General features: G+C 40.8%; 1 protein-coding gene across 3 annotated transcripts; it reads left to right on the top strand.

The window, feature by feature from the left end:
* Positions 1-18782, top strand: LOC110065685 (uncharacterized). Of its 3 annotated transcripts, XM_089270802.1 has the most exons (18): positions 5-163; positions 349-704; positions 3849-4013; positions 4580-4690; positions 5085-5210; positions 5534-5630; positions 6468-6686; positions 6843-7219; positions 7497-7664; positions 7906-8016; positions 8197-8313; positions 8934-9024; positions 9283-9657; positions 10180-10302; positions 11096-11218; positions 11341-11463; positions 12362-12496; positions 18355-18782. In XM_089270802.1, exons 1-18 carry the CDS (start codon positions 85-87, stop codon positions 18714-18716), a joined length of 3258 nt encoding a protein of 1085 aa, XP_089126928.1. In that variant the 5' UTR covers positions 5-84; the 3' UTR covers positions 18717-18782. The 3 variants fall into 3 exon arrangements, with proteins under 3 accessions (XP_089126929.1, XP_089126930.1, XP_089126928.1); XM_089270803.1 differs by lacking the exon at positions 11096-11218 and having other exon boundaries at positions 1-163; XM_089270804.1 differs by lacking the exons at positions 11341-11463; positions 12362-12496 and having other exon boundaries at positions 4-163.
* Positions 18783-25464: the final 6682 nt, after the last annotated feature.

The raw sequence follows: 25464 nt of genomic DNA, 5'->3' as shown, positions 1-25464 counted from the left end.
CAGTTAGCACGTATGCACAGATAGCTCTTGTGCGTAGTCGTTTTAATACTCATCAGAGTACAGTTCCCGTTTAGTCGAAGTAACATGTCGTCTGTGCGCCAACACTCGATCTACTTCGTTCCGGTTTTCTTATTCATTTGTGCACTTGCTCCAGCCACCGAGGGTATGATAGTTTTTCTCTTAAAGTTCCGCGATCGTGTACCTTATATTAATCGCCAGTTGAAGATTCTTTGATGCCTTCGCGAAGAAATTTAAAGTGGAAGGGAATGGAGGGAGGGGCGCACCGATTAAGAGCATCCACTATGATTTATCAAAGACAAAAACAAATCGTTCTCTATTCCTTCACAGCACTCGGTTTCAAAGCTGGAAAAGACAACATAACTACCATTACACCGGGATTGTTTGCTTGCAAGGTGATCTACTTCCCAAGTCCCTTCTACGGCGGACAGCAAGTAACGGTTCTTGCCTCAGTTGGCCATACCGCAAAAAGCCAAAAGCCTCGGAATGTCGCTGCAGTCTGGGTTGAAGCTGTTACAGCAAGTGAATTTACTGTTTGTGTGCTTGAATTCGGAAATGGTTCCAACAGGACGGTGGAGGTAAACTGGTTATCCTTCCAGGCTTCGCTGCGTGGATCTCAGATTGGTACTACATCTTTAAATTCTTGGACAACGGGGACGGAATGCAAGAGGATCGATTTTCAGCAGGTAGAAATTCTATGTTTCATTTGTTTTCAGCTGATTATTATTTCTGAACAAAAGAAAAGTTTACTTAAGCATATTCAGCGATTAGAAAGTTTAAAAAAGTATTTTACATTTTCGTAACTTCTTCGTCTCCTCTCCTATTCTCTCCCTCGTCCCCCATCAATCCTCACTCGCTCCATCACTACCTCGCTCCCTAGTTCCTCTGCTCCCTCGCTCCCTCGCTTCCTCGCTCCCTCGCTTCCTCCCTGCCTCGCTGCCTCGATCCCTCGTTTCCTCGATCCCTTGTTCCCTCGCTCCCTCGTTTCCTCGCTACTTCGCTCCCTCGCTCCCTCGCTCCCTCGCTCCCTCGCCCCCTCGCTCCCTCAGTTCTTCGTTTCTCAGTTCTTCGTTTCCTAGTTCCCTCGTTCCCTCGTTCTTTCAGTCCCTCGCTCCCACGCTCCCTCGCTCCCTCGTTCCCTCGTTCCCTCGTTCCCTCGTTCCCTCGTTCCCTCAGTTCTTCGTTTCCCAGTTCTTCGTTTCCTAGTTCCCTCGTTCCCTCGTTCTTTCGTTCCCTCGTTCCATCGTTCTTTCAGTCCCTCGCTCCCTCGCTCCCTCGCTCCCTCGCTCCCTCGCTCCCTCGCTCCCTCGCTCCCTCGCTCCCTCGCTCCCTCGCTCCCTCGCTCCCTCGCTCCCTCGCTCCCTCGCTCCCTCGCTCCCTCGTTCCCTCGTTCCCTCGTTCCCTCGTTCCCTCGTTCCCTCGTTCCCTCGTTCCCTCGTTCCCTCGTTCCCTCGTTCCCTCGTTCCCTCGTTCCCTCGTTCCCTCGTTCCCTCGTTCCCTCGTTCCCTCGTTCCCTCGTTCCCTCGTTCCCTCGTTGCCTCGTTGCCTCGTTCCCTCGTTCCCTCGTTGCCTCGTTCCCTCGTTCCCTCGTTGCCTCGTTCCCTCGTTCCCTCGTTGCCTCGTTGCCTCGTTCCCTCGTTCCCTCGTTGCCTCGTTCCCTCGTTGCCTCGTTCCCTCGTTCCCTCGTTCCCTAGTTCCCTCGTTCCCTCGTTCCCTCGTTCCCTCAGTTCTTCGTTTCCCAGTTCTTCGTTTCCTAGTTCCCTCGTTCCCTCGTTCTTTCGTTCCCTCGTTCCATCGTTCTTTCAGTCCCTCGCTCCCTCGCTCCCTCGCTCCCTCGCTCCCTCGTTCCCTCGTTCCCTCGTTCCCTCGTTCCCTCGTTCCCTCGTTCCCTCGTTCCCTCGTTCCCTCGTTCCCTCGTTGCCTCGTTCCCTCGTTGTCTCGTTGCCTCGTTGCCTCGTTGCCTCGTTGCCTCGTTGCCTCGTTGCCTCGTTGCCTCGTTGCCTCGTTGCCTCGTTGCCTCGTTGCCTCGTTGCCTCGTTGCCTCGTTGCCTCGTTGCCTCGTTGCCTCGTTGCCTCGTTGCCTCGTTGCCTCGTTGCCTCGTTGCCTCGTTGCCTCGTTGCCTCGTTGCCTCGTTCCCTCGTTCCCTCGTTCCCTCGTTCCCTCGTTCCCTCAGTTCTTCGTTTCCCAGTTCTTCGTTTCCTAGTTCCCTCGTTCCCTCGTTCTTTCGTTCCCTCGTTCCATCGTTCTTTCAGTCCCTCGCTCCCTCGCTCCCTCGCTCCCTCGTTGCCTCGTTGCCTCGTTCCCTCGTTGCCTCGTTCCCTCGTTCCCTCGTTCCCTCGTTCCCTCGTTCCCTCGTTCCCTCGTTCCCTCGTTCCCTCGTTCCCTCGTTCCCTCGTTCCCTCGTTCCCTCGTTCCCTCGTTCCCTCGTTCCCTCGTTCCCTCGTTCCCTCGTTCCCTCGTTCCCTCGTTGCCTCGTTGCCTCGTTGCCTCGTTGCCTCGTTGCCTCGTTGCCTCGTTGCCTCGTTGCCTCGTTGCCTCGTTGCCTCGTTGCCTCGTTGCCTCGTTGCCCCCTTGCCTCGTTGCCTCGTTGCCTCGTTGCCTCGTTGCCTCGTTGCCTCGTTGCCTCGTTGCCTCGTTGCCTCGTTGCCTCGTTGCCTCGTTGCCTCGTTGCCTCGTTGCCTCGTTGCCTCGTTGCCTCGTTGCCTCGTTGCCTCGTTGCCTCGTTGCCTCGTTGCCTCGTTGCCTCGTTGCCTCGTTGCCTCGTTGCCTCGTTGCCTCGTTGCCTCGTTGCCTCGTTGCCTCGTTGCCTCGTTGCCTCGTTGCCTCGTTGCCTCGTTGCCTCGTTGCCTCGTTGCCTCGTTGCCTCGTTGCCTCGTTGCCTCGTTGCCTCGTTGCCTCGTTGCCTCGTTGCCTCGTTCCCTCGTTGCCTCGTTCCCTCGTTCCCTCGTTGCCTCGTTCCCTCGTTCCCTCGTTCCCTCGTTCCCTCGTTCCCTCGTTCCCTCGTTCCCTCAGTTCTTCGTTTCCCAGTTCTTCGTTTCCTAGTTCCCTCGTTCCCTCGTTCTTTCGCTCCCTCGTTCCCTCGTTCTTTCAGTCCCTCGCTCCCTCGCTCCCTCGCTCCCTCGCTCCCTCGCTCCCTCGCTCCCTCGCTCCCTCGCTCCCTCGCTCCCTCGCTCCCTCGCTCCCTCGCTCCCTCGCTCCCTCGCTCCCTCGCTCCCTCGTTGCCTCGTTGCCTCGTTGCCTCGTTGCCTCGTTGCCTCGTTGCCTCGTTGCCTCGTTGTCTCGTTGCCTCGTTGCCTCGTTGCCTCGTTGCCTCGTTGCCTCGTTGCCTCGTTGCCTCGTTGCCTCGTTGCCTCGTTGCCTCGTTGCCTCGATGCCTCGTTGCCTCGTTGCCTCGTTGATTCGTGTCCTCGTTGCCTCGTTGCCTCGTTGCCTCGTTGCCTCGTTGCCTCGTTGATTCGTGTCCTCGTTGCCTCGTTATCCCGGTGTCACGCTGGCTTACTTCCTCGCTTTCTCGCTGCCTCGCTGGCTCGTTACCTTGTTGCCTCGTTGCGTCGTTGCCTCGCTGCCTTTTTCTATTGATCCTTCACTTCCTGGTTTCACTTTTTCCGCCCTTCCTCGATTTTTGTCCTTGCCTTATTACTCTTTTTCACATCGTGCTTGGTGAGTGTGTTTTGCTCTTACTTTTTATACAATCGCCCCTCGATTAAATTATGTCTAATTATTTGTAATATTTGGTCAGTTAACTACTGTAAATGTTTTCATCTAATCAAGTCCTCTTCTTCCTTTTCTTTTTTTCGTTTATTTTTATCTATCTTTTTATTTATTCCAGCATTTCTCTACTCCTCCAAGCATATTTGTAACTGCTGGGCACCGAATTCCCAATAGACCCCAGGATGCCATGGCTGTGTGGGTGGAGGAGTTGAAGGTAGACAATTTTAAAATTTGCCTCCGAGAAGCCAAGATTTTCGACGGACTTCATAAAAACATCAAAATAGTGAGTGAGCTAGATATTAATTCTCTTTTACTGGATAATTTGTACTACCTCTTAATCAACAAGATCGCCTTTTCTCTCCCAAATTACAATCTAGGAGAAAAGAGAAACGATAAGTAGTTGTCTTCAAATACATGTATTCACGTCCGTTTGGATGTTGCCAAGTACAGCAGAGGTTAATCCAATTATTTACTATACATTAAACAAAAAAAAATGCCCACTTATTTTCAATTTTCATGCTTTTTAATATGTTGCTTATTTTGTTGTGTGTCTGTGTGTCTGTTTGTTTGTTTGTTTGTTTTTAATATTTTTTTCATCAAAAATACTAGACGTTTACATCATTGAAAACTAAAGAAAAAAAAACCAAGGAAACAAAATACCCCCCTTCCGCCCCCAACAAAATGTACATATATATGCACTTATAGTAAAATTGCCGTGCTCATAAATTCTTTGTTGGCCCTATTGGCCTAACCCTTTTGAACTTTAACAAAATTTCTTCTGATTTATTTTGTTATTTAGCAATTATTGATATTTTTTTTCTCATTACGTGTTTCCAAATTCTGCTGCAGAATTGGATGGCGTTCACGAATCTGAGAGTTGACAATTTTACTATAACCGACAGCCACGTGTTTACCAATACAAACTCACCATCTCATCAAGATAACTACGCTTTCTGTCAAGTAAGGATTAACTCAGCCTTATTTCTACATTATGTTACCGATATTCTGTTATGGGATGGAAAAAGCAGCAACAAAACAATAGTTTGCTTCCATGAAAAGTGGTCAGTTGCGACAATTAATTTCCTGTTTTCCTTTGTCAAGTCAACGTTGTGCTGATGATGTGGAGAGCTAAATAGTTTCTAAAGCCCAGTCTTCCTTGCAGCGTTCTCCTCTTTAGTTGATCAAGTGGTTTATAGAGAGGTTTCTCTGAAAGATTGACTTAAAATCGACAGCGGTAGAAAGCCAATCACTTATCAGATATGTACAATTTGTATTTTTCCTCCTAGAAAATTTAAGACTCCCTTGCTTGTAGAACTGAACAATACTTATAGTACTATTTCCTTTAAAACTGCAGACAATAAACTTCACAGAGCCATTTTATGCTTCTCCAGTTGTGTTGGTGACGCCAAAGCGCAGCGTCAACAATAACAATTCTAATCTGTCTGGGTCACGTTGTAATGCCGTTACTGCCTGGGTTGAGGTAAGCAATACGTTGCAAGATAATTGGGCACACTCATTGCCCAGGAGAGGACTTAACGCCGTCTATTTTCTATGGTTTGTAATTAAGCGTCTGTTTTTTATTTATTTATTTTTTGTAAGTTATTTATTTATTTATTTTTTTGTTTGGTTTTTGGAGTCACGAAATCGGTCCGTAGTCATTACTAGCCCTAGTATTAACCAATCAAAGCACAAATCATATGAAAAATTTTTTCGAACCTCCTTTTGTATTTTTCGTGAATCTCTGTATCTGAGTGGACTAGCGAAGGGTAGAAACGCTCGATATAATTTTCCTTTATTATTCAGCATACATCTACAACTGAAGCACAGGTGTGTGTGAAGAATTACAACAGTGACCCCAACAACAAAGATGTTATCACTGTCGACTACGTGGTCACTGGAGGTAGGCAGTCAGAAACTTTCCACCTGCTTATGGTTAAGAATGACTTAAGGCTTGAGAATGAATTCGAAATGTCTTTAACAAGCAAAGAAAAATTGCACTCAAACTTCGTAATAGAAGGTTAAAAAAAGAGCATTGATTACACCCGGAATTAAAGGTTTCGAGGCGTAAATAGTAAATAATCGTGAAAAGAACCATTCAACACCGTTTATCTTTTAATAATATGCATGAAAAAATTACTCGATTCTAATTGGCTGAGAGCAGCGCAGTTCAAGTGTAACACAAGTGCAGAAAGTGCAAAACCAGTGCAAAAAGTTTAACAACAGTGAAAATTACACATCGTAATTCTGGATTATGATTGGCCGAAAGACAATAGCGAATTTTCTAAGCCAATGATATCACGTAAAATGATGACGAAGATTTTGTCCAGAAATTTTTAAAAAAGTTTTCTTCAATAAGAAAAAAATGGCTTCAAGAAAGATCTTCCGGCAGTTCCTCCCCGCGAATTTTTTCATGTTTATATTATTAATAAGTAATCATACTGTTTTTCTCGTTCAATTTGGAATTAATTTGCACTTGTGAGTTTTTCAAAAAGCTCACTCGTGCAAATTAATTCCAAATTGAACTCAAAACCCTATGATTGCCTATACTAAGTGTAATTTATTTGCACATATAACTTGAAACAACGTAGAAACATCAGCTTGAGAGTTCCATTCGTATTTGTCTTAAAACATTACTTACTTAAACATATTTTATTTTTACTTTACATGTATGTGTGTATTTATTTTTTAATTGTTTACTGATTTAGTTATTTATTTTACAATTTTTTTTCTTTGCCAGACTTGGATCCCTGTATCGACGTGACATGTCATTATCACTGTCTATGTAAAGCGTTTGGACCAAATGATGCTCGCTGCGTTGCTGAGGACAGTTGTCCATCCTACCAAGAGCCAGTCTGCTCATCAAATGGCACAACATACGACAATGAGTGTTTGTTTCGACAGGAAATGTGTCTTCTGCAATTGAACTTTTCCGTTCAACACCCTGGTAGTTGTGAAGGTCAGAATGTAATATTTTGATTTGCTTTAAAATGAATCTTTTGACGACATCGATGATCAAAACGATAATGATGAGGATGCCATTGACTTGTGTACAACTAGTAAACTCAATCATTCCTTCTGACTAGCTTATGATTTTTCTCATTATGTTTTTAAGGATTCCCTTTCCAGCGAGGTCGCCGTCACATGCCACATATTCCGTCACTGGGATATTCACATTGTGAAGTTATCCACCTTAAGCCTTATGTGTTCTATCCAGACAAACCACTTGAAGTTCAGATCACTGTCAATCATATTGACACCAGTGACAAGTCATATGTACATGATGCCGCTGTGTCGTGGATCGAAAATGTCAGTTATGATCGATTCACTTCTTGTGTAATGGCGGCGGGCTACAATGAGCGGAAATCACATGCTAACGTGACAGTTGATTGGATGGCGTACCAAGGGGCTCCAGTGGGTGGTGTTGCCGGGGAAGTACGAATATCACAATGGTGGACTGGAACGACTTGTAAAGCTATCAATTTTCCATCGGTTAGTCTTTTCTGTTTTAACTGACATTGCCCTAACTTCACTTTAGCCTACGATGTCACTGGACCACTGAATACATGATACTTATCATTAACTCATCCTAGGCTTTAGACAGTCTTATTACAGGCTAGGAATCTTGGTTTCTCCTTTTTATAGATATTAGGTTGCTGAACCACTTAACCACTGATATTATCTCAAATAAATGTCCTGATTTTTAGTTTGTTTGTTTGCTTTATTATTTCTCTTTGTTTTTTTCGTTTTTTTTTTTTTTCCCACTCAGGGGAAGTTTTCAGTGATACCCTCAGTATTTGTAACTGCTGCTCATCATCACGCCGGACTTAAGCGTGACGCTGCCAGTGTGTGGATTGAAGACATCACGCAATCTTCATTCAAAGTTTGTTTGAGAGAGCTGCAGAACTACGCAGGATCGCACGAAGACGTTCATATTGTAAGTGTTACAGTTTCCACCAAACGGGACCTTTATTGAACTGGGCCACTTGAATATGTCCTTATATATTTATATTTAAATTTGGGCTTGCTCAGTTGTAATCTGTGATAGGGGTTACTCTATAGTACGCTTTGTCATCAAAATGTATATTATAGTTAAGTACAGTTATAACGATGCAGTTATTCACCCATTCTCTTTGTATTTGCTCATATATTTAAACTTTTTCGTTTCTCTTTAATAGAAATGGTTGGCGTTTTCCTCTCTCCACAAGCCTCTTTTCACAGAGCATAGTTCAGTCTATTTTGCTAACGCCCAGCATCCTCCTGCAGATTACAACAATGCTTTCTGCAAGGTCAGTATCAGAGTCTTTTTAATGAGAAACATCTACATTTTGTCGATTAAATTGGTCAAAGTAAATCTAAGAGTTTTTACTTGAAACTATATACCAGTGAACCTGCATTGCCAACTAACTCCAAAGGTTTCTGATTGGATGTAAGGACAAATGTAACGTGAATATTTAATGTTTCTGTAGGATATTCGCTTTGCTAGGAATTATAACAGCACCCCGAACGTATTTGTTTCCGCGAACCATTCAACTAGCGGTGGAAATCAACAACCAGTACACAATGGAATAACTGCTTGGGTAGAGGTAGGATGAAGGCCTTATATTTACACTCCGCTATTTATGGAAATAGTTTCATAGCAAAATTAGAGTGCGCATACATGCAACGTAATAATTAAAAATTCTACCAAATTTTACGGATTATGTTATTAGCACCCACTGGCTCTTCTTGAGAGCAACGTAAGAAAATTCTGACGTAAATAGGGAAATTAATTAGTTCCACCTAAATAGCACACCAAGCTCAAGAATAAACGACAACACATACCCTATTGCACACCAAAATGATCAAAATGCATTCCGGTCTTTTTCAGACCAAATGGTTTAGACAAATACTCTTAAGGGTTGCGTACACCTTACGGTAAATAGCTTATGCGTGTAAGAATAGCATTCTGTAGTTGGTTGGAGGGCGGGGGGGAGGGGGGTAAGAAAAATGTCCTATGTGTTGCACCCTTCATACTTAAGGCACTTATCTGACATGTCAGATAAGTACTTTAAAGCTTTGTTTGTGAGCAAATTGTGAGATTTGGAATATTTTTTCTTGGTTTATTAAATTATATACTAGAAATATGCTAATAACCATTGTGAAGTATTACCCAATTTAATTTCATTCTTGGACACTGCCGATTTTGTTCTATTCTTTCTTTTAGTACATCAACAGGACCGGTGTCCGAGTTTGTTTAAAGGAATTGTACGCGACAAAGTATGATCCTCTGTCCATCTCGTACACTGTTCTGTCAGGTAGGGACAAACAAATGTCTTGTTGGTTTCAGTTTTCCTTTATCAGCGATATATGAGTTTTGGTCTCATGTTGTTTCAAGGTCAGAGATTTATCTTAAAAAGAAAAATAGAACCCAATTTTTGGTGACGGGGGCAAAACATGTTAAAATGGAAGCCTGGCCGTGTAATACAAACAGATAGGTGTCTCTGAAAACACAACTACAGGGCAATCACTTTATTGGCTTTTCTTACTTATGGTGTATTTCTTTGTATCTACAGACATTTGTCAGTCAGGGTGGACCTACTTTGGTGGTTATTGCTACTTCACGAGTCCCGCGTGCGCTTCATGGCTGACCGCTGAGTCAAACTGTTCTGCGATGGACTCTGATCTGGTTACTGTACACAACCAGGAGGAGAATGTGTTTATTCAGCACCGTCATGACGGCGATAAATCCTGGATAGGGCTGAATGACCGCAGTGTTGAAGGCTCTTTTGTCTGGACAAACAAAGAAATTAGCAGCTTTAGGTTCTGGGCTCCAAAGCAACCAAACGACTGGAACAACGAAGATTGTGTGCACACTCTAGGAACGAGGCATGGATACACTTGGAATGACGTACCATGCAATAACTGCTTCAACTTTACTTGCTTTACAGGTGAGAAATCTATTGTTCGCATAGTCGATCGCCATTTATTAACTGTTTGATTGGTAGACCGATTGATTAAGGTATGCTTTTAAGTAAGTTTTTCTGCGAAAGTTTATTGTTAACAGCACTTTTGAGGCAAAGATGAGTAGTTGCGAACAATAATAATTTCCATTAAAAAAACAGACGCGCATTTAGGGCGGGAAGACTGTGTGCTCACACTAGGAGCGAGGCATGGATACACTTGGAAGGACGCGCCATGCAATAAGTGCCTCAACTTTACTTGTTTTACAGGTGTCGTTGATCGATCATGATTTATTAACTGATTGACCGGTGGATTGAGTGACCGAGATACGCGTATGGGTTTTAGTTTTGCGGAGAAAACGTACTGTTATTGTTGAGGAAGACAGTAGCAGCCGCAAAGAATACTTTCAATAAAAAAAAAAAATATGCGCCTTAAGACCAGGAAATGTTACAGATTTAGATTTAATAGACTACATGTAGGTTGCTCAATGCTGTGTTAAATTGTTGCAGACCTGGACGAGTGTAATACTCATACTCATAACTGCGACGTCAATGCGGATTGTGCGAATACCGTGGGCTCATATTCCTGTACGTGTAAAGTTGGATATACTGGAAACGGACAAAACTGCAATGGTAAGTCAAACAAACCAACAAGCCAGGGAACAAACAAATTAAACGCGCTTGGAAATAAATGAAAATAACAACTTGATATTTTTTTATTATTATTTTATTGCACTTACAGGAGCTCAACGTCGAAATCTCTTCACTTTCACACTGCTATAGATGATTTAGTATACAGCAGTATTGGTTAGCTACCTGTGTAAATAAATATAAAAATGCTCAATTATTGTTAAAGATGCTTTGTTTTCCTTTTATATAACTGTAAATAGGTTACCTGTGATAGCAAAGAAAACAACATTTTAAAACACGCACCCTTTATTTTAGCTTTAAGAGCTCATAACTCCAAAAATTAACTTGGTGAACTCAATGTTTTTATCGTGGAAGTGCAATAGGCACATTTTGCAAAGTTTGAAAAAATTTTATGGGGAAAATCCAGGGCTATCGTTAATTGTCAAAAAATTGACATAGCTCTCAATCTGCCTTACATTGTTAATTTTTCAAAATTGTCCATGTAGTTTCAAAGCGTAGAAAAATTAGGGCTGTATCTTTATGGTAATCCATTCTGCCATGAGAATGACTAAAATCTGACCATCAATGATAAGGCATCTTTGTGACACCACTATTGAAGCGTTCATTGATATTAAGTACTGGTACTGACCCGTAAAAAGTGTAACTGTTTAAAAATGATTGAAACTGTTGGCAGTTGCTCCAAAATCGTGATTTGTTATGCCTTTTCAATTGTTACTTTTACTCTGGCGGCTTCCCCAACTTTTGTGCGAAATTTACTCCTTGAACTTTGTTTTAGACGTAGACGAGTGCTCTTCAAACCCACATAGCTGTGACGTGAATGCTGTCTGTAGTAACACTCCAGGATCTTACACTTGCGCCTGTAAAGCTGGATATTCTGGAGATGGCAAAACTTGCAGTGGTACGTCAATATCGTCATAACTTTCAAACATATTTCTGTTCTCAGCTTGACTGAGTCGACGTAATGTATAAAATAACAAGAACTTTTGCACTGAAATAATTTATTTATGTATCTTATAATAGAAATAGACGAGTGTTCTACCAACTCTCACAGCTGTGATGTCAATGCTGTCTGTAGTAACACTCCAGGATCTCACAATTGCTCATGTAAAGCTGGATATTCTGGAGATGGCAAAAGTTGTACTGGTGAGTCAATTGTTTCATAGAAACTGGAAAATTAACGTTCAGCACCAACGAATCGCGAGCATGTTAGCTTATCCATGCGACAAATTGACATTTAAATAGTTAAGTCAACTTCATTTTCCGGACAAGTCACAAAGCTAAAAACTATAAAAAAGAGTCAAGAGTTACAGAACATGATGTTGAAAGATTTTTACACGGATGATTCCGACATTCTGAAATAACGCATTTGAATATCCACGAGTTTTAAATGTTTAGAGAAAGATTCGCAAGAGGCTTCTGAAAGGAATATCATGAGAATGAAGCCATACGTAAAGAAGAAAGTCTCACTATGTACAATGCATCATTAAAAGTTTAATTGTACCATAGTGATAACCAGTAATTATATAAAGTTTTTTTACATCAAGACCATGTTGGTGTTTCCAAGCTGTAAATTTTCTCGCGTGTGTGAAATGCTCAAATGATTTTCAAATTGTCAAAATCATCAAATCATCGATAAAATCAAGTCATCCTACAAATAGCAGGTGTTCAAAGGATGGATAACGCTATCCAGAGGACAACTGCAATACAGAGAATAAAGTGCTGTCAAAACAAACCAAGTTAGTGATTAGATTCATGTACAGCTAATTAAGTGCGGTGATTTATCCGGTGGATTGCGTTATCCGCGAGTTGAACAACTGGGACCCGTTTAGGAATTCATATGTGGCCACCACGAAATCGCTCAATACTCGGACTACCTTCCTCACTTTCTATAACGTTATTTGTTCCACTTTTCTATGCCAAGGGTAATACCTCACTTGAGGAAAAGGAAAAAAACAAAAGAGAACAAAACGAAATAAACAAACAAACAAACAAAATTACTAATACGAGCCTCAGAACTTTATTTTTTCTTTAACGCTTATAGATATTGATGAATGCGTCAGCGGTGTACACGATTGCCACAATTCAGCTTCATGTACAAACACTGTTGGATCCTTCAGTTGTTCGTGTAACCATCCTTTTAATGGAGATGGAAAAACGTGCAGGCATTCCACATCAGGTAAATATGTCGCTGTACAATGCTTGGAATGCCGTACCTCTGCGATATAGTGAAGCGTAATACATTTTATTTCATGTTACAAAATGATGTTTGTCAAATTTGATTTCCATTACCAAAATATCTTAAGCGAAGAAATAGGAGATACATTTTAAAATTATTCAAATAGCCTGAATTCACCAAGATTGACTTCCGAAAGTTTTATAGAGTTTGCAGATAAAAACAAACAAACAAACAAATAAACAAACAAAATCAAGTTTTCTATGTCGATCCATGAAAGCATGCACAGGTGACCATAAACTCCTACCTACCTACTGGAGATGACACAACAGAATACAAATTTGGCTTTAATACACCGAGTCATGTTCTAGAAATTCAGAATTGACACTCCTTTTTTCAGTGTTTATTGCAATTGTTTTTGATTTTCCCTTCCTTGCGAAATAAAATGCTGAAAAGGAAAACAACATTTGATCTTTAATTAAGAGTTCTGTAAAACAGAAACAATGAATGGCATTTTATCTATCATCGATATTTCTCTAAACAAACTTGACTTGTCCAGTTTGTTATTGTTGCTCTTGGTCTGCTCTAGCCAAAGACTAGATGCCTTTTAATTCCATGGATGGACAAAATAGAAGAAAGCTCTAGTTCAACTAGAAATCAAAAGGAGCATAGTGCTGGGAATTCACGCAAAATAACATATTCAGAGTAATAATTTCCTATAGGGTCTATTAAGTCACGTGGTGTTTTTGTTTGCTCGGTTTTCATTCTTAAATTTTGGAAGGGGAACAATCGCGCAGATAAAACACTTACTCAGCAGAAATGTGGTGCTTTCTTTAAGAGATCGCTATCGAGTTGTTTACCATTTCCAAAAATAAAAAAAAATAAGCTAGAAAAAAAAATAACAATACGCAATTTTGGTCTAAACAAAAACGGTAGGACTCTTTTAGCTTGCCCCACTGGGAAAAGTTTCGCCAAGAAAGGAACGTGTTGAAAGGTAGTCGAGAATTTTCAACCTAACTGGAAAATGCGCATCCGATATGCTAGAATCTACCATCATTAGGCGTTCTTGGTGTTCAGAATAGTTTGCTGTATATGGACTAGCCAATGCGCATACAGGTTTTCCTTGGGAAGTACCTAATTAGTCAGCCACGCTTCGGAGTTGACATCGTATACCTTTTACTTATAACCAGGAATGCGACAAAAGCAAATACCTCTTTTCGCTTTCTGCTGCACGCGCATGCTACAAATAAATATGCCCTCGGTGTGCTCAATTTCGAGAAGTAGTGTGCGCACAACATAACTCACTACACTCACGCAGTACACTGCTCGTACCGCAGGCGCACGCTTTATTGCGCTTGAACGAGCTCGAGCTCATAAACTATGGTACGTTCAACTCCTTATCTGCCGCGTATTTCTATTTTTCACTTTAAAGGACTGCTTGGTTAAGAGAAAAGAAATATCGGGCACGTGTTTAGAATATCAAGCGTCAGCGATTTCTACGGTTTAAATAGCCTGTATAGAAGCCACTTCCTTCCTTTTTCAGGCGGAAAGATCGAACAAGTAAGCGAGCGAGCGGGCGAGTGAAGGAGCGCGCCTGGTGTGAGCAAAATACTGGGGAAAAGTGGGGAGGGGGTGAACGAGAAGGAGAAGTGAGTGGAGAGAAAAGGAATCGCTCGTAGTCAATCCCAAACATTTTACCCAACTCCTTTCGTCCAAGAACGGAAAGTAATAGTGCAATTTGATTGGTTACTAGTCCGTCAATCAAAAAGCGACATCAAAAATTTGGCATTCCGTCATAATCCGACAACCGGAACACGTCTACATCAAAATATACATATGGTCGAGTCCGAGGAATCGTTCAAATTTTCTGTTCAGGAAACGTTGAAAGATCTTTCCCCAAACGACAATGACATCAATCTAAAACCGGAGCAGGAAGCTGCCATTAGAGTCTAGTCCGCGGACAGGATGTCCTTGCAATCCAGCTATCAAATACTTGTGGGAGTGAAGGAGAAAATTCCAAAAGCTCATGGTCTGTCCAGTGTAAAATGGGGCTGACGGGGCTACACCACTCCAGCACTCTTACGGTTTGTGACATTTGTACATTTGCCGTTCTCTTTTTGGTCTCTCCACCTTTCTTTGCTTCACATTTGTTTATGAGGGGAACTTCATGTTCTGTTATTAGGAGAAATTTTAAGTAGACTGAGTGGATCCCGCGGCAGACAATGCTAGTGCTTTTGCAAATGTTAGAGGTCATAGTTCTTCATGGTTACCGCTGTCATCTACAGGTCGCTTCGCAGAGTTTCACGCCTCTTTTTAAAATTTTCCATAAGCTTACACTTTGTAGCGACTCATTTTTATTGCAAGATATGTTTTAAATAATGGTAATTGAACTGAGTGGAGTGCAATTTGGTCTGAAATCACAAGTATGATTTCAGACCAAAATTGCACGACATGAAGTTCAATTGCCACTTTATTAGATCCATTTTGAAATCGCACAATTTTATCGCCTTAAATTTTAGATTTTTGGTGTATTGTTCCAGTAGCCGGTTTGTTAAAAAAAGCGGAACCGGAAACGCCTTTACGTCTAATTTAGTATGCAAAACGATGTCATGTGACGAAAACTCATTCGAGCATGACAAAGAAACAAGCAGTTCTGATCTGAAGTCGAAAATAGTCTACTTCAGGTATAAAAGTACAATTCTCGTCGCCTGAATCAATTATGGAAGGCCTACCTTTCTTCTGTGGTTGAAGCTGAGACTTTTCATTGTCTTTGGAGAAGGAATTTGAAGGTGCATATCCGGTGTAATTCTGCTATCGATTTCTTTTGAGTTGTGAAACTCCCTCGAGTGCACGATGCCCAGTGGATAGTACGTTTTTTTTTTTTTTTTAATACCGTTCAATGGCATGATTTTAAGGGGTCCAGCTCGTTATCATCTCCGTTTCTTTTTGTAACCTCGTTGTAGGACTCAATACTCAGGACCTTGTCAAGTTCTTGCAGCGCCATTTGTTTTAAGATATTTCCAAGATGGCGGGACTGGCACCGGCTTCGTAAGACGTTCGTTCATGCACTATTTTGTGCAGTGTGGCGTATTTTGACTATGTTTATTCACAGCAACAGAGTTCAGCTGTTTTGTTGCTTCGTTTGAAACTACCGGAAACCTGGAAACATCTACCTTCTTGAGATGACTCTGAATTTGTTGTTGTGTGGTTTTCGTTTGTTTATGTTTTACTGGACTCAGTATCATACGGATCTTGAGCAGATGTTGAAGAAAAATCGCCAAAATATTCGTCAAAATGGACACTGAAAGTTGGGAACTTCCATTAAAGTAGGTCTTCAGCCTAAAGTCATTCAGAAACTGTAATTAATTAAATTCGTCAATTTTTTTGGAAAAAAAGCTACAATAACAGCAAAGTTTTGGCAATGGTATTTGCAAAATTCTCCACACAGTGGCTTTTTGCCTTTCATTTTCCTGAAATTTTATTGATTACTTTAAACTAATCTTGAAATCTGATTGGTTGTTTTGTTTTACTGGCCCATTCTCATTGGCTGAGAAAAAGATGCGATTTAGAGCAAAAAATAGTGCGATTCGTGAATAAATCGCACCACTGAGAGCCAATCAGATTGCAAGGATAACCAGTGATTTCAAAATGGATTTAATAAAGTCTCTAAGTATTGGCTTTCGAGGGGAAAAGTCTAACATATTTCGTGAACTTGAATTGTGCGCTTATATTGTGCCGCCTGACTGGTTGATTCAGTAGAACTGTTTGCACGTACAGCACTTTGCTTCTTATCACGTTATCACGGATATCATATCTTCGAGACTGCCGTAGCTTTACTTCGAGAAAGCTATATATTTGTTTATAAAATAACTGAGATACTACGCTACGCACGTGATTGGTCAATTGGTCACTAGATTTGCTAAACCTATGTTCAATTATGCCGGTATACCACGGTTCCCGATCTATAGCAGGGAACTTGAGAACTCGGAACTCTAGCGATAACAAATGTAACAAACAGTTTTGCCTTTCACTGGCAGAGATATTAATCATACGAATGATTTTTCATTCAACATATACATGGAAATTTGTAAGGAAAAAAAGGACCAGAAGTTGGTCGTCGTATAAAGCTTTATCTTTTTTCCACGGCAAAAATTAAGGAAGTTTTATTAAACCCCTTTTTCGGTACTTTTCACGGTCTGTGGAGGACGAAGTCAGGGGGGCTAGACTGATCAATTTAGGTTGTCACAAAAGCAGGGAAAAGATTTCTTTCTACCAGAAATTTTGAGTTTAAACTCAATGCATGCATGTATAACACGATATATGAATTTGGTTTCCATAAGCTTAGCTTTCAAGCAATATAGTTTTCATGTACCAAAATACAGAGAGAAACACGGACTTCATAGCTTTCAGCATAAGTAAGTAAATTCTGAATAAATTTCGGGAGCAGCGTTTCTGTAACTAACCTTTATTCCATTCGCAAAACTTTGGAAAGTTATCGTTAAACACTGCGTTGAATCACTTCGCCAAGCACATGAAGTGACTACTTGCACACTTTTCGTACAGCCTTTTACTTTCGCGATGACCGATCAGTACACCTACGAATCCTTGCATTTTCCCGTCAGAATACTTTTGAGTTTCTTAATATACTTTTTGCCTTTCACCGATAACCTTTTCCTTTCCTTTCTTCAAACTTTCTTAGCGTGAAATATTTTCGTCGCTTTGCTCTGCGGATTTCGTGTCCGGCGCTGAGTGCTTTCGTTCTTTCAGTCCTATGATTGGTTTGTTGCATCATCTCATGAATTTGATGAGAACAAGCAACTTGATCACGAAAGTAAAATACATTTTCCTCTCATTGACAGACTTTTTCCATAGTTATTACCTAAAAGCGATAGACCACTCTTTCTATGAGTTTACCGGCGCAACAAACCATTTGGGATGTTGGGAGAACACTCGAAAAGCTTGTCGCCGTTAGGCGAGTGATTTACAAGCTTTTGTCGTGTTCACCCAACACCCCGCGTGGTTTATTGCGCCAGTAAACCCATAGAAAGAGTGGTCTATTGCTTAACTAAAGCACACGCGTATTGCATGCGTGTACTTTGAGGCGCTAAAATGAGTTGGAACTGACCAAATATATCCTGTGCAGCCCCTTGAATGTCTTAAAGATATATACCTGTTGCTGCGCATTGACCGTTTTCGCTGAAAAAGGTATTCTTCATTAAACGACATAAATATTATGTTTGCCTTCAAGGGACACGTATTTCAGTAGAAAACTTAAAGTCAACAAGTGCTGTTGGTTGAAGAAAGTTGCATACAGTCTCGAAAAGGTGTCTGTTTGTTGCATATTTCGGTCATTTAACAGCACTATCAAGTGACCAACGCGACGTCTTACTTTTAGGGCTATGCTCATTTTATTTATTTATTTATTTATTTATTCATTTATTCATTTATTTATTTATTTATTTATTTTTTGTCTTCTTCTCCTTCAACCATAACCCTATGTGGGTAAAGGGCCAGATTTATTTTTTGTCATTATTACTTTAATTTTTAATGGATTTAAGGTAAGGTGCTGTATGATCTCACCCAATATTAAGAAATTACAAAAACTCTGAATAAGAGAATGCATGCATAAAAAAACACAACATTGTTTAAACTTTTCAGTTTGTCATGTATAGTTGTCAAACCCACATAGCTATTTACACGCGATCTACAGTTAAACGTACTTTCGGTGTTCTTAAACTTGCTCGGTGGACTGACCTCCTATAATTTCTTTGTAATGATGTAATCGCGAATTGACGTCACTGTGAACTGATCGCCAAATTGAAGTTCAGCTCGGTTAACAGATAAACATCTTTGTTTCTCAGAATGTCAAAACTATCAATCTTTAACCAGTGCTGACAGAAAGGTCACTTACGGCAACGCCCACGGCCTGTGTGACAGTGGACTTGGTCCTGGCTGGTTCCGTTTCCAAGGAGCTGCGGGAACTAGAATGCCTACTTCATGTCCACCTACACACAGGTGTAACACTGATTCAACCGGCTGGTTAACTGGTGGACATCCTACAGTGGCTGATGGCAAAGTCACCAGGCAGGTCTGCTTTCACTGGAGTTCAAACTGTTGTAACTGGTCCAGAAACATTCAAGTGAGAAACTGCGGCTCTTTCTATGTGTATTACTTCAACGGTACACCAGTCGGCTGTTCTCTCCGCTATTGTGGCACTGACTAGGTCAAAAAATACGGTTGTTACATGTACGTAGTGAGTAAACCTCAAATTTCTACCAAATAAAAGAAAGACGATTAGAAGTGATTCAGAAACGTCGATACTTCTGTCCACCTCGGCACTGAAAAAAAAAAGGAAACAATTCTCTGTCTTGATTTAGTTTAAGGTGGTACACATTGTTTATAATCGCTCTCCTACATTGATTATACCTGTAGTAGTAAAATTGCATGTTATACAGCTAAAAAATATACATTTTATTATAATTTTCAGTTTTTCGTTATATGGAATACGGAATATAGTTAATCCATGACATGGCTTTTTTGGAGGTTTACTGATGGCATATAATCAGTTTTGTAATAAGCACACGGTTCAGAAGTAGTTACATGAGTTAGAAAATAACAAAACAAACAAACAAAGAAATAGAAGGTAGTTAAGAGTGCCTGCCTGTAAAAATCAGATAAATTCTTAATTTCGCGGCAAGGGTCGAAAATTCGATTTCGCTCATATTTTCATGGTAGATAGGCTAGGGCATGACAAAAACTACTGGATAGTTTTTTTGGCAAAATATCCTTTTATTTCAAAGAAATATGCAAATTACCAACTTCGGTTAAAATCGTCATTTGACGCACCATTTTATTAAGCAAGTTTGAGAGCCTCGCATGCAAAACCACATCATTCTTCCGTCTTTAAAACACTCAAATATTTTTGTGCAATGTTGAAATGTGTACTGGGTTGGTTTTAGGGAATGTTGCGTTGTCTTTTTGGGTGCAAAATAATTAAATTTCGAAGACATGTATTTCATTCACTTAAAAGTACTTCGTGTATATAATTAATTTTCACCATGTGCGAAACCTTCAAATGGATTAAGCTTCTGGTGGTTGAATCGCAGAAGGATAATCTACAGATTCCTGTAAAAATTTCTTTGGGCAAATGATTGTGAGCGACGCGAGAGCTTTTCAAAGTACGTCAAAAAATGCAAATATTTGACCATTCCCTCGTCAAATTTCAATTTACGGGTTAGACGTATATTTTAGCATGCGCCACATGACTTGACCTATAATAAGTTGAAATAGACACAGAGCTGATAATTTCGAAATGTTCTAACCTTATTTGTTGCAAAAGGCAGGTCCAAAGCCGATTTGACGTGTTTCTCTCACCATTCGTCGCACATAAAGCAGAAGTTTGCTTTTGTTTACACAAGGTTAACGTCCGATGGACATCGCCAACTGTCAAGCTATTATTGGTCGAATACCATGAATCTGTGACCATCTTTCTGCGCATATGAACATCACTGCATCTAAGTCAAAAACGGCTGAGTCATTTGTAGATAATTGCTTGCTTTGCACTGCGCCAAAATAATACGTTTGATCGATTGCTGACCATTGCTGATAAGCGTGTCGGCGCAGCACAATCTTACACCCGTTATTTGTTCGTCACGCCGTGCTGTCACGGCATATGCTGCACATTTTGATCTATTTCGTATAGAGCACTCTCAGGATAAATGAAACCATTTAATCATTGTTCATCTGTTTGTTCATATATATAATAATATGTGTATATTTATATAATCGTATTTTATAGTGCACGTGGCCTCGGTCCAAATCACGTTTGTTGTACGTTTTGATGTTTCAGACAACAGCTGATAAAGCTAGTGCCTGTACTCACTAGAATTTAAAAAAAATCGCCATAAAACAAATTATAGATCAATGAAGCAAGAACTAGCTGAAATAAAAATAGGAAATCACAACGTGTCTAATTCGCGAGAAAAACAGACTAAATTTAATTACTAATTACGTGAGTAAATAGCCCTGGCCATGCCATTTTATTTGGCGTATTTTGTTTGCCTAGTGGCGAGGCATTGGTATGTTTGTAACAGAAAATAGAGGACTGTTGTCAATACAGTCCAAAATTATTGTCAGTAAAATATTGTAAATAAAAAAACCTATTGACCGGTTACCTCCGCGGCCACCATTTGGTCGTTCCGATAAGGGTTTCAGTATTGTCTTTACCCCTATTAAGCGGCCACCCAAAATTTAAAAACTTTGTTTTGGAAAGGGCGATGGCAGATAAGAGTCTAAAATTGAAGGTGCATGACGAGTGATAATTCAAATACACGTCTATCATGATTGTATTGAATTGACTCCATGTTCACCAAGAAATTTATAATCCGATAGTGAAAAATTAAATATTCAAGGTACACCAACCTCTATTTAAGCGGCTAGCCCCATTAAGCTGTCACCACCCATTTCCCCGGGGGTAGCCCACTGTGTTACATGTAAACCAAAAATAATTGCACAGCGCGAAAAGACCTAGGTATAAGTTTAGCGTTACAGTATTACGCAGGGCATGTAGGTAGTGGTGGTCGAGTACAAGATAACAACACGGGCAATGCTAAACTATTCATTCTTCTCATTTCTTAATTTAACCTCTTCCTACTCAACACGATTGTGTGCTCCCAGTGGTTCCCAACCTTACGGAACCTTATGTATTAGGATAGAAATTGTCCTACCCCTACCCCCTAAAATGGGATGACAGCATTGCGTGACGAACAAGGAACCGCTGGAAGCAAGGATTCAAGCCATCAAACCATGGTAATCAAACGTAATATTTTGGTGTAGTGCAAAGCAAGCAACTATCTACAAATGACGTAGCCGTTTTTGACTTAGATGCAGTGGTGATCATATGTGTCGAAAGAGGGTCACAGATTCATGGTATTCGACCATTAAATAAGTTGAGAGTTGGCGATGTACATCGGACGTTATGTAAACAAAAGCAAACTTCCGCTTTATATGCGACGAATGGTTAGAGAAACACGTCAAATCGGCTTTGGACCTGCCTTTTACAGCAAATGAGGTTAGAACATTTCGAAATTATCAGCTCTGTGTCTATTTCAACTTAACATTGGTCAAGATCATGTGGCGCATGCTAAAATATACGTCTAACCCGTAAATTGAAATTTGACGAGGGAATGGTCAAATATTTGCATTTTTTGACGTACTTTGAAAAGCTCTCGCGTCGCTCACAATCATTTGCCCAAAGAAATTTTTACAGGAATCTGTAGATTATCCTTCTGCGATTCAACCACCAGAAGCTTAATCCATTTGAAGGTTTCGCACATGGTGAAAATTAATTATATACACGAAGTACTTTTAAGTGAATGAAATACATGTCTTCGAAATTTAATTATTTTGCACCCAAAAAGACAACGCAACATTCCCTAAAACCAACCCAGTACACATTTCAACATTGCGAGGCTCTCAAACTTGCTTAGTAAAATGGTGCGTCAAATGACGATTTTAACGGAAGTTGGTAATTTGCATATTTCTTTGAAATAAAAGGATATTTTGCCAAAAAAACTATCCAGTAGTTTTTGTCATGCCCTAGCCTATCTACCATGAAAATATGAGCGAAATCGAATTTTCGACCCTTGCCGAGTTATTTTCCATTTTTATGGACAGGGACTCTTAATCATTAGTCTACAGGGCATCATATTTTTGCGTATTTTTGCGTATTTTTGCGTATTTTCTTCGGAGTGATGATTCACAAGTTAAAATATAGGAAGAGCTTAACATCTGGAACAACATAGAAAAACTGATTAAGAGAATTGCAGGCTACAACGCTAATGTTACTTACTGACTTGAAGCTTCCATAGGCCCATTGCAAAAACGTGAGAGGACTGAGACAAGTTTCTTATATTGATTAGAAATCTAAACAGTTCAACTGAAATAGAAAGTTTACTAAATGAAAAGCTACCCAGTCATGTTTCAGAGCCTTCAGCGGAAAATTGTCCAAATGGGAACCTTGCCAAAGTTGCAAAACTCCATGTGAACCCTTAAAATTTTGTGGCCTGTCTACCCAATCGATACAAACTCTCTGTTTTAGGTGATACTTGAGGAGCTATCATTTTGCCCTTTTCTTCCTCTAAATACCTCTATTCTTGCTTAAGACTCTCAAATTTAGTTGATCTTTCATTTGAATATCTTAGTTTTTCAAACAAACGAAAAACAACCATACTCTTTCCCAGTCCTCTCACGTTTTTGCAATGGGCTATTGAACGATCCCGCGGAATATCACTCGGACTGCATGTTTCTCGACTATCGCCCTCCACGACACAAGAGGTGCCAGGGGACGAGTTAGTGCTTCTTCCGTATTCTGTATCGAGGAGACTTGAGATGACATTCGGTATTGCTTTACTTTCACTGTGACACAATACCATACTACACTGGTCATATGCATGTTCCCGCCGCGTTTCTTTAGTCGGTGTGCCCAGATTGAGTCCGCGCTTCACGGTCATGAAATTAAAATAGCTTCATGTGATTTAAGTAGTGACCGACGAAAAGAGCGACTAGGCTTACTACTGTAGAGAACGTTAAAGAACAAAACTTGGTAATATCGCTAGAAATTAAAGACGAATTTGTTGTAAGATTCATAGCGTTATTAAAATATCGATTGAGTAACTTAATTAAAGAAGATATTCAGAAAACAGTCAGTTTGTCTATTTTTTTGTTGTTGTTGGTGACGGTGGAAACAGACCACAGGTTAGAGAGTGGTGAAGGGTATTTTCGTGATTCGCGAATGGCCTAATTTTTTTCCTGTGAAATGTCTTCTTCTTGTGAATCGTGATTTCATTAGAAGCCGTGAACCGTAATTTTTCAAAATAATTCTCCGTGAAATGAGAAAAAAGTATTTAATTCGTCGTGAACTGTGATTCTGGTTGTGTCTTCTATTATTTCCGACCGTAATTAACAATATTGCGACGCCGTGACAGGACAATCATCCCCCGTCGTGTTCTTGCTCGAATTTCTTTTTGCTGCGCGCAGAATAAGAAGGGGGCGAATGATAAAGAAATCTAAATAACAAGGCTGAGTCCTCGGGAGTTATGCAAAAATGCCCTTTTTTTTTCGTAAAACGTGAAATGCCGATTTTACTTCCCGTGAATTGTGAAGGCCCCATTTATTTTCCGTGAGACGTAATCTTGACACCGCCTCCCACCCCCCCCCCCCCCCGCCCCTCTCTGCCATCGTCAGGTTAATTTGTCGTCTGCCTAATAATGGGCCAGGGAGGTGCGATGGCCTCATGGTTAGTGCGCTCGTCTCCGTATCGAGCGGTTCGGGTCCGAGTCCTGGCCTGAGGCATTGTGTTGTGTTCGTGGACAAGACAAGAGTAGAAATACTCCTATAGTGGCTTCATGTTACAGAAGCAGAGATAAGCTCCGGCTTGATGGGCCACTCGGCTAGTATGCAGACATTACCTTCACCTAGTAGTAATGGGCCAAAAACAAATGTCTGCCGAAAGTTTTCTTACACATTGTTAGTTGCAGTTTTTTTTGTTTTGTTTTGTTGTTGTTGTTGTTGTTGTTGGTTTTTTTTTTTTCTAACGCACCTATCGCAAATTGCAATATTACGTTACATGTTGTATTAATAACTACTTAATAACCGAGCGTGAGGTCGTTGCGGGAAAATCTCAAACTGAGGCCTTGCTGTATTGACCGAGCGATAGCGAGGTCAATACGGTAGTCGAAACAAACGGTCTTTCGGGGAAAGAAAATACTAATACTTCAGAACGCACTGCTCAGAATAACTCGATCTTCGCATTCGGCTTCGACAACATATCTTCGCCTTCTTCATTCTGGGATTTATCGATGAACTTTTCAAGCCTTGTAAACGTCTAAAACTTCCTGCAGTTATCAGAAACACTGCTACCGATAGAAACCGCCCGATTGTTTACTGATGATCCTGGAAGCTGATTTGCACTTGCGTGTGTTAAAGCGAGGGAATCTATTTCATGAGAACTGTGACGGAGTTCAATATTTCGGTAAATTGTTGTGACTAAGATGATAACTTATAAGTTTCTTCGTGGTGTTCTGCTCAGGATGCATGACAGATCTGACGATGGTGTTTATCACTTAGCGATTTCAGCTCTACTTAAGACTCGGCAAACTTTGATTGTTTTTCACTAGTGCCCGCCAAGGTTACCGGCTGGTAAGTCATCTCTATAAATTTTATTAAAGAAATATCTCTAAACTTTTAGCTACTTACATTCTCGTACTGATTTTAATCGGCTTTCATCGCTTCAATGCGCTTGAATTTTCAGAGCCGGGCTCTTTCCAATTTGCATAATCCGTAATCGGCCCGTGGGCATTACGGCTGCATAATGACCGCTCAGATCTCGCTCTTAGCCAATCAGAGCGCGCGTTATATCGGCCACAAGCCAAAGCCATATAATAATGTCTCCTAATAATCCGAGCTGTCGTAAATTGTAATAACACTTTGTCGAGTTCTGTAAGAAGATTTTTACAGTTTTCCAGAAAGCTCCTTTTTCATCAAATAACAGTTAAAGTTGCCTCGGTGAAAAGTAAGTTTAGTGCTGAGAGCAGCGTAATCGGGGCATCTCGGAATACTTTATATGTTTGTTTTCTTTTTTCAGCGACAACAACATTTGCCTTAGCAGGATAACTCTTTTAAATTCTCTTTGTGCGTAAAATCCTCGGCAAGTATTTTTGTCGCCCCGACACCCTTGCGCTAAAATTCTATTTAATCGACCGAAATTGCACGCAACTGGGTATGAAAGAGTTTTGAACAAAACGGTTTTTTCTTTACAAATTATGCTGCCTACGCGACTAGTCTGACATATTGAACTCTCGAATTATTTCCTTTGGTCGCTTTAAGCCAATGGGAAATTTTCATGCTGATAACGGAACTAACAATAATTTTTGTGGACCTCTCGTGCACCCAATACGTTCGACTAGTACACG

Source organism: Orbicella faveolata, unplaced genomic scaffold (genome assembly GCF_042242905.1).
Source record: "Orbicella faveolata isolate gen_17 unplaced genomic scaffold, um_ofav_v1 contig_34, whole genome shotgun sequence".
NCBI classification, from domain to species: Eukaryota; Metazoa; Cnidaria; class Anthozoa; order Scleractinia; family Merulinidae; genus Orbicella; species Orbicella faveolata.
The sequence above is the reverse complement of the archived record's forward strand: the minus strand, read 5'-3'. Positions and strand labels throughout refer to the sequence as shown.

What these genes read in the sequence shown, in the direction of transcription:
- LOC110065685 (XM_089270802.1), top strand. Translation starts at nt 85, where the DNA reads ATGTCGTCTGTGCGCCAACACTCGATCTACTTCGTTCCGGTTTTCTTA. An exon ending in AGAGGATCGATTTTCAGCAG is followed by an intron (nt 705 to 3,848) that starts GTAGAAATTCTA and finishes TATTTATTCCAG; the next exon opens with CATTTCTCTACTCCTCCAAG. An exon ending in CGCACGAAGACGTTCATATT is followed by an intron (nt 7,665 to 7,905) that starts GTAAGTGTTACA and finishes TCTCTTTAATAG; the next exon opens with AAATGGTTGGCGTTTTCCTC.